The 7,444-nt window shown below is 43.5% G+C and overlaps 1 protein-coding gene across 7 annotated transcripts; it reads left to right on the top strand.

Moving 5' to 3' along the window:
- Positions 1-376: 376 nt before the first annotated feature.
- On the top strand, positions 377-6,992 carry LOC103698159 (inactive TPR repeat-containing thioredoxin TTL3-like). 7 transcript variants are annotated; one of them, XM_026801509.2, is made up of 8 exons: positions 384-637; positions 750-2,243; positions 2,746-2,941; positions 3,453-3,625; positions 3,849-4,182; positions 4,272-4,476; positions 4,893-4,999; positions 6,300-6,992. In XM_026801509.2, the coding sequence occupies exons 2-8, from the start codon at positions 1,360-1,362 to the stop codon at positions 6,444-6,446; spliced, it is 2,046 nt and encodes a 681-aa protein (XP_026657310.2). In that variant the 5' UTR covers positions 384-637; positions 750-1,359; the 3' UTR covers positions 6,447-6,992. The 7 variants fall into 7 exon arrangements, 3 of the variants coding, with proteins under 3 accessions (XP_038976277.1, XP_038976276.1, XP_026657310.2); XR_005509091.1 differs by lacking the exon at positions 6,300-6,992 and adding an exon at positions 5,995-6,248 and having other exon boundaries at positions 380-2,243; positions 4,330-4,476; XR_003383708.2 differs by having other exon boundaries at positions 381-2,243; positions 4,330-4,476; positions 6,300-6,458.
- The last annotated feature ends 452 nt before the right edge of the window (positions 6,993-7,444 follow it).

Raw genomic sequence — 7,444 nt, 5'->3', positions numbered from 1 at the left:
GCCATGGACTCAATTAAATTAGGCGTTGGAACAACTAAACCCAATGTGACTTGACTCAATCTTTATATGGACTCAATCTAACATTAGACACACCCAATGTTGGACCCAAACTCCTTAATTCAAGACTCATAATCAACTTGGACTCTTTAATTGACACATGACTAAGAGTTCAAATTAACTTGGACTCTTTTATACGACTCATGGACTCAGTGTGACTCGACTCATGGACTCGTTGTCACTTGACTCATGCACACGCTGCATTATGGTTGCTGGAACTCTTGAAACCTAATGTGCTTTGGTACTCACCTAAGGAGGGGATTCAATTTCCACACACGCCTCAGGATTGGGCTCATGCTCCTGCATCATTAGAGATGTGCAGCGACCCTCAAGCCGACTTCTCCGACTGAGACAGTAGGCTAACTGACCTCTCCAATGATTTCATCAATTTGGTGCTTGGGTCAGACTAGATCTCAGTGGCAACAACTATCCTTTAACTTATCGATGATTGTTAGTGTGGCAGATCATTATTCGCCAACTTGCATGAACTTCATGAGTTCTCTCATGCTTAGGAGCGTGCTCTTTCTATTCTTTATTTCTATATGCCCTCTTCGCTTTGTATGGCTTGGAAGTGTATATGGTATAAATCAAAATTTTCAATATGAGATTCTACGATCTTGAATAATCAGTAATCGCTTTTCCAAAGAAAACTAAAATCACTAATCGGAAGTGCTATTGAATATGTTAAACAGCTTGTGTGCATGAACAATAAGATGGTAAGCTTGAGCATCTGCATGGAAGCGCCATCACGCTGGCTGGGTTTTGAGGTGGGGTCGGGTGTCGGGTGGCTGGCAGGCCCCCGTCTCTCCCGCCGGTTGGCTGGGATCCAAAAATAGCCCTTCGTCAAGCCTTCCCGCGGGCCGCAATACATCAATCTACAGGCAGACCCTCGCCTTTCCTCCCGCGTCTCTTTTTAATTAACAATTAATTATTTCAGTTTTAGAGATCCAAATCTCTCCCACGTCCGCTTCTCCCGTCCTTCACATAACAAACGCCAGCTCCTTCACCAAATTCCCTTTCCTTTCCCTTCTTTTTCTATTCTTTTCTTTTCCCCAATTCTCCCTTCCCCCTCCTCGCCTTCGTGCGCTCGGGTCGCCTCCCCTCCCTCGCTCTTCAAATTGGGTTCCTTTTCTTCCTTGCCGGCTTTTTTTTTTTTGAACTTTTTAATTATACATATATCCCCTCAAACCATGGCTGCGTGCAACTTTTCCCACCAACTGCCAATCCCTTCCCGCTCTCGGTCATGGCCCCCAGGCAACAACCGTAAATAAGGCTACGTACACGGGGAAAGCAAAAATATTTATGTTGGTTACAAAGAATAAAGAAATGGAAGACGACCCGCAGAGAGCGTCGTCGGGCTGCGGCCTCCTGGTGCTTTACAACAACGTCTTCCGGCGGCGCAATGCTTCGTCGTCCCCCCAGCACCAGCAGCCCCCCTCGGCGGACTCTCCCAAGCTCGCGCACTCCAATTCCAAAAGCCAGCATCCGGCGCCCGATAGCAAGCCCCCCGATCTGCCAGTCGCCATGTCCAAAGCCAAGGCCGCCGCCGCCGCCGCCGCCGCGCCACCCCGCTCGACCAAGGCGCTTGCAGGCCCTGCAAGAATGCAGAGCCTCGGCCTGTCGGGCGAGCTCGACAGCATGATCCACGACCACCAGCGTAGCAAGGGGAGCAGCACTCTGGTCCGCGCGTCCTCGGGAAATGTGATGCTCTACGGGAACCTTGGGAACATCCGCGCGCCCGGCGCCGTCACCCCGAACCGCAACGTGCTCGATTACCTGCCCAGGACTGCCGGGGAGACGGCTGTCAAAGGCGATGGGGGCAAGCCAGGCCACTGGCCCAGCCGTTTTGCAGGGACCGCCATCGAACCGGCGGCGGCAGCGGCAGCGGCAGCAGCAGCCCCGGCGCCTGAGGTGCTGTGCCGAGCTCTGTCGAGGAGATTGGATCCGGAGGAGCTCAAGGAGATGGGCAATGAAGAGTACAAGAAAGGGAGATACGCCGAGGCGGTGGCGCTGTATGATCGGGCGATACTGATCGATCCAGACAAAGCGTCCTACTGGAGCAACAAAGCTGCCGCCCTCATGGGCATGGGCCAGCTGCTTGAGGCGGTCGGCGAGTGCAAGGAAGCGGTCAGGATAGATCCTTCTTATGCCAGGGCACATCACCGACTTGGTACTCTTTATCTCAGGTGGTAATCTAATAAGATAAATTCTGAAAATTGGATGCTCTCATGCAAGTAATTCTTCATTACTTCTTTTAGTTCATTTAATCATTTTGCATGCTCAAATACGTACTCAATAAACTAGTACCAGTAAAATGATAGATATCACCAATCCATGAAGATGTAGATATTCGACATGAATTCTGTTTCTCCTTTTGTTTCATCTGCTTTTGCAAACCTAAGCCCATCATTGCCTCCATTGCTGTTGTTTTTCTAGTTTTAAGCTCACAATTTGGGACATGTGGTTATTGATTTTAATTTGCAATAACTGGGGACTCAGAGTGTTCTATTGTTTCTGTTGTTGTGTATTGACATAAAATTCCTCATACTTTGGTATGGTCTTCAGTAAAAAGGAAAAATTGACTGATTTCGTTTTGCATAAACTTAAATTTGTTTCTAAGACTCACAAACTCGACTACCATGCAGTTTTATCAATTCCGGAGCTAAAACATCTACTCATACTTTTCAGATTGGGAGTAGCTGAGAAAGCGATTCATCACTACAAGCTAGCACGAAAAGAAGCCAGCTCAAATGACATTGCACGAGCACAGGCTCTCCAAACCCATCTCTCCAAGTGCCATGAAGCACGCAAGCTGAGGGACTGGCAGACTCTGCTAAAAGAAACACAATCTGCTGTCTCTGCTGGTGCTGATTCTGCTCCGCAGGTGTTCATCTTTCACCTTCCTTCTGGTCATGTAGGAGAAGAAGTCACCAATTAAAACATATATGTTTTGCTGCAGCATCTCATGCTCCTCAATCTGAACTGTCATTGAAGTTTGCTTGAGGATTTGTCCTCATCACACACACAATGGTTTATCAATTTGTATGTGCTTGCTATAGCTGAACTCGTATTCAATTCTTCCGTGAAAAAGATTTTGCAATCAATTACTTCAGTGTAAGTGGCCCAGACTCAGATCCACTACTCAGATGGTCTGTAGTACATGGAACATGAACATTTATCATGAAGCTAGTTTTAGCTGCCCATTGCCCTCCACCCCCCATCTCTAAACTTTCTGATAATTATACGGTCAGGAAGAATCAGTTGGAAACCCCAAATGTGCCTTGGTGGTTGAAGCAGAGATGATTGAGAGTTACAATCTGTTATTTATCTTCTTCTTTCCTTTCCACAATTCTAATGTCGCCTAAATAACACAGTGCTTGGTTATGTCCTGAAAGGTTATGGCTTCCAAAGCAGAGGCCCTCGTAGCGCTCCAAAGGCAAGATGAGGCGATCACAACGTTAATAGATGCACCCAAATTTGACTGTGATGCCTCCACAAAGTTTTTCGGCGCTTCTAGTAATGCGTATGTGCTTGCAGTCCAAGCACAGGTCGACATGGCAGCTGGAAGGTCAGTAAAGGTTTTACCTGAATGGCAGATTTATGTCATTAGCAATTGCTATTTTGTTTCTCTACCTCTTGTTCTATTGTACATCATTTTCTTTTGGAAGAATGCTCCTCCAAAAATTTGAACTGGAACATCCCCACTCAAGGGATGGGAACATTGTGCCAATAGTCCAGTTCACTTATTTGCATACTAACTGAACATTTATGTTTTCATTTTCTTTGTTAAGGTTTGAGGATACAGTTGCGGTGTCTCAAAGAGCTGCTCGACTTGACACAAAAAGCAGGGAGATAAGTACTGTGGCACAGAAAGCTCGAGCTGTGGCATCAGCTCGATCGAGAGGTAATGATCTCTTCAAGGCATCCAAGTTTAAGGAGGCTTGCATGGCATATGGTGAAGGCTTTCACCATGACCCCTACAATGCCATTCTATTTTGCAATCGAGCCGCATGCCGATCAAAGCTTGGCCAATGGGAGATGGCTATTGAAGATTGTAATGCTGCTTTAAACATGCGCCCTTCCTACAACAAAGCTCGTCTAAGGAGAGCTGACTGCAATGCAAAGGTAAGTTGGTTTCCACCATTCTTTCGCATGGATCAAAACAGGACTTAGAGAAAGTAAAGGCCGACTCTTGTATCTCATTTTCTTATTAGTTGGAGCACTGGGAAGCATCCATACAAGATTATGAAGCATTACTTCATGAAATGCCGGGAGATGAGGAGGTCAGCAAGGCCCTGGTGGAGGCTCAGCTCCAACTTAGGAAGCAGCGAGGTGATGACATCAAGGACGCAAAACATGGAGATAATATGGTCCAAATCACAACGATCGATCAATTCAGACAGTATACTACATCACCTGGTAGGCATCGATTCTTCTTTTGATGGATTATTGCCCTCGACAGAATAATGTGCTTTGACATACAAGAGGCAAAGATGCTTTTAACGTTCACGGAATCAATTTAGAAGTCTACATTGCTTTCTGTGAAAAGATGGCCAATGTGGTTGAGTTGCGTGTTGGCGAAGGTCTGCAAGGTTCTCAAGAAACTCAGAGCTCACTCTTTGCTTGCTGAACTGATTAGATATTTTGCATATGACATCTTTTGGGCATCTCAGACTTTTTTGAAAATTTGAAAGTCACCATGCGTCTTCTTCTCGGCTTGGTAGCACAAAAGATATTGCAAAAATATGAAGTATTAGTTCCACAGCTTTCATTTGAAATCTTCTTATATCAACACATCTATCAAGTCATAACTTTGGGCATCATTTTGCTTGCAGGGCTGTCCGTGGCACTGCTATTCAGCCAATCAAATGAAGCTTCCAAACAGACGATAGTTTTCATGGAGCAATTCTGCCAGAAATATCCTACTGTGAATTTCCTTAAGGTCTGATGTTCTATGCAAATTTTGAACATTTTTTGTTAGAGTTGAAAAAATAATACGCACAACAAAATATATAGTACTGGAGCATTTTAAAGAAAATTTGTGCATCCAACAGGTGGCAATCAATTGTAATGTGCACAAACACACAGCAGAATTTTTTTGACTCTCAATTTACTGGCAAAAATAGCACCAACAATGGCATCTTTGGATTGGATATTAGAAAAGAGAGCATGGTGATATGAGGAAGAAATGAAATGAACATAGACAAAAGGAAAATGATGAATGATATGTCATCCCAAAGAACTCTCCTTTGCCTCTTTTTGGTGCTCTCTCTAGATTGCGGCATGACACACTCCTGAAGAGTTGCTTAACTTTGCTGTGTCCTAGTTAGTTTTTCATCCATGCCGTGATGCTTTTGTTTCATTTTGGTACTAGATTGATATTTTATGAAGTTTTTGCAAGCTGAACCTTCTAGTTTAGATTGTCTTGAAGTATTAAGTTTGGCCATAGTGTCTTCTTTTTGACTTCTCATAAAAACTGCTGATTGTCTCACGTAGGTGATCAAATCTGAATTCCGGTCCATAGAACAATTAAAAGTAAATAAACTTGTGGCTTTGCAGCTCCTGATTGTCAGAGGCTAAAGCAGGCGCCCTTTTTCCCCATCAGACAACATAACAGAAATATTTGCATGCTGATGTGGATTTTATTTTATTTTTCTTAGAAAAATGGTCTAAGTATTCAGTTTTTAATTGATTAGCTTCTGTAACATGAGCCAACATTTAACGCATAGATTAAGTTATATTGATTCTTCAGATAATCCCCTCCACAGTGCTACAATGAATTTCATGAGTGATCAAATAAATTTAACCCTCTGTTTCCTTGTCATTTAAGTACACTATTGTTTCTCAGCCATCAAGTTAATTTGTTCCATTGGACCATAACTTTGCATTGAAACAAAGATACACCAGTTTCTTATTTTACCTTTCCTTAAATTGTAGGCTAAGTTCATCAGCTTGTATTTGATAGGCTGCTTCAATAGTGGCCCATCCTGAAAGCTGATTGCTGGTTTTGGGCTCCTTAGGTAATGCACCTTCTGGTCTGTATCTGAGACCATTAATGGAGGCTGGCAGTTGTTACTTTGATGACCATCTAGTATCTTTTCTTTATTGGCCATGATCAGCTTCTTTGCTGTGAAGACCAGCTTGGAGATCATTTTATTATGTTATAATTATCTAACTTCTGGTGATTCCTTTTGTTGATTGCTGTTCTCTGTGGTGCTTATTTTTTGTGCTAATGTTTATAGGTTGATCTGGATGAAAACCCCTACTTAGAGAAGTATGAGAGCTGCGTGCCGATATTCCAGATATACAAGAATGGCTCCTACGCCAAAGATATCCGTGGGTCTGACCATGATCAACTAGAGAACTCCCTCAAAGTTTTCAACAGTTGAAAAAATAAAAAGAAAAGAAAAGAAAAGAAAAGAAAAGGCCAAATGAGGAGATGTCCGTCGAAACCATTCGAGGAAACAGGTGAAAGCACTTGGGCTGGATCAAAGTGCATCAGAGGCCATGCACAGCCATGTGGTGGCAACTTATCATCATCTCCTGCAGTCAATTTACCGGGCACTAAGAGCAGAATCAAAGTGGTTGGCTAAAGAATGAAAAACCAAGCGACTTGTACTAATTGTCATCATAGAGCTTGTCATGTAAACATGAAATATGCTTCGCAGGAGCTAGAGGGTAATGCTACACTACTCCTGTGTGCACACTGCTGCATGACAATCACGTGCTTTTTCTTCTTTCCCTTTCTTTTATTTACTACAACAGTGTATGACATGTTATGGTGTCTGCTTCTAAAGGCCTTTGGGTTCCTGGAATATGGCGAAAAGGTCAAAGGTGAAGGAAAAGAGACATGATAGGGATATTGCTCTCCAATTGTGGTAGCAATCTTGTAACTCACTTTTTCTCTTTGATAGAAGGAAAGTTGTGAGAACTCATGCAGGCATGTGTTTGGTCCTACATTAGTTATTTGCTGGAGAGATCTTGGATACTTATATAGGATCAAGAAACCCAAATAATATCTTCCGGTTAGCTTTTTTGGGTGAGGTCTTGGGTTGTAACAAATGGTATCGAAGTAGATCCGGCCCATAATCTTGTGAACTATAAGACACGGCAACACAGATTCATTGGGACCGACTACGGACCGATCGTGGTGCTTGTGACTAGATTTGAATGAATTTAAACTCTTAGCCTGAAGAGAACGTCAAGGCTTAAATAGGAGGAGTATGTGAGAACCATCCGAGCATGTGTTTAGTCCCACATCGGTTATTTCCTAGGTAGATCTTGGATACTTATACAAGATCAGAAAATCCAAATAATACCTTCCAGCTAGCCTTTTTGGGTGAGGTCCTGAGTTATGTTAATAGTATCAGAGCGAACTCAGCCCATA

This window comes from Phoenix dactylifera, unplaced genomic scaffold (genome assembly GCF_009389715.1).
Source record: "Phoenix dactylifera cultivar Barhee BC4 unplaced genomic scaffold, palm_55x_up_171113_PBpolish2nd_filt_p 000783F, whole genome shotgun sequence".
Classification (NCBI taxonomy): domain Eukaryota; kingdom Viridiplantae; phylum Streptophyta; class Magnoliopsida; order Arecales; family Arecaceae; genus Phoenix; species Phoenix dactylifera.
Note: the sequence above shows the minus strand (reverse complement) of the source record. Positions and strands in the feature narration are given on the sequence as shown.

What these genes read in the sequence shown, in the direction of transcription:
- LOC103698159 (XM_026801509.2), top strand. Translation starts at nt 1,360, where the DNA reads ATGTTGGTTACAAAGAATAAAGAAATGGAAGACGACCCGCAGAGAGCG. An exon ending in GTGCTGATTCTGCTCCGCAG is followed by an intron (nt 2,942 to 3,452) that starts GTGTTCATCTTT and finishes ATGTCCTGAAAG; the next exon opens with GTTATGGCTTCCAAAGCAGA. An exon ending in ACAGTATACTACATCACCTG is followed by an intron (nt 4,477 to 4,892) that starts GTAGGCATCGAT and finishes TTTTGCTTGCAG; the next exon opens with GGCTGTCCGTGGCACTGCTA.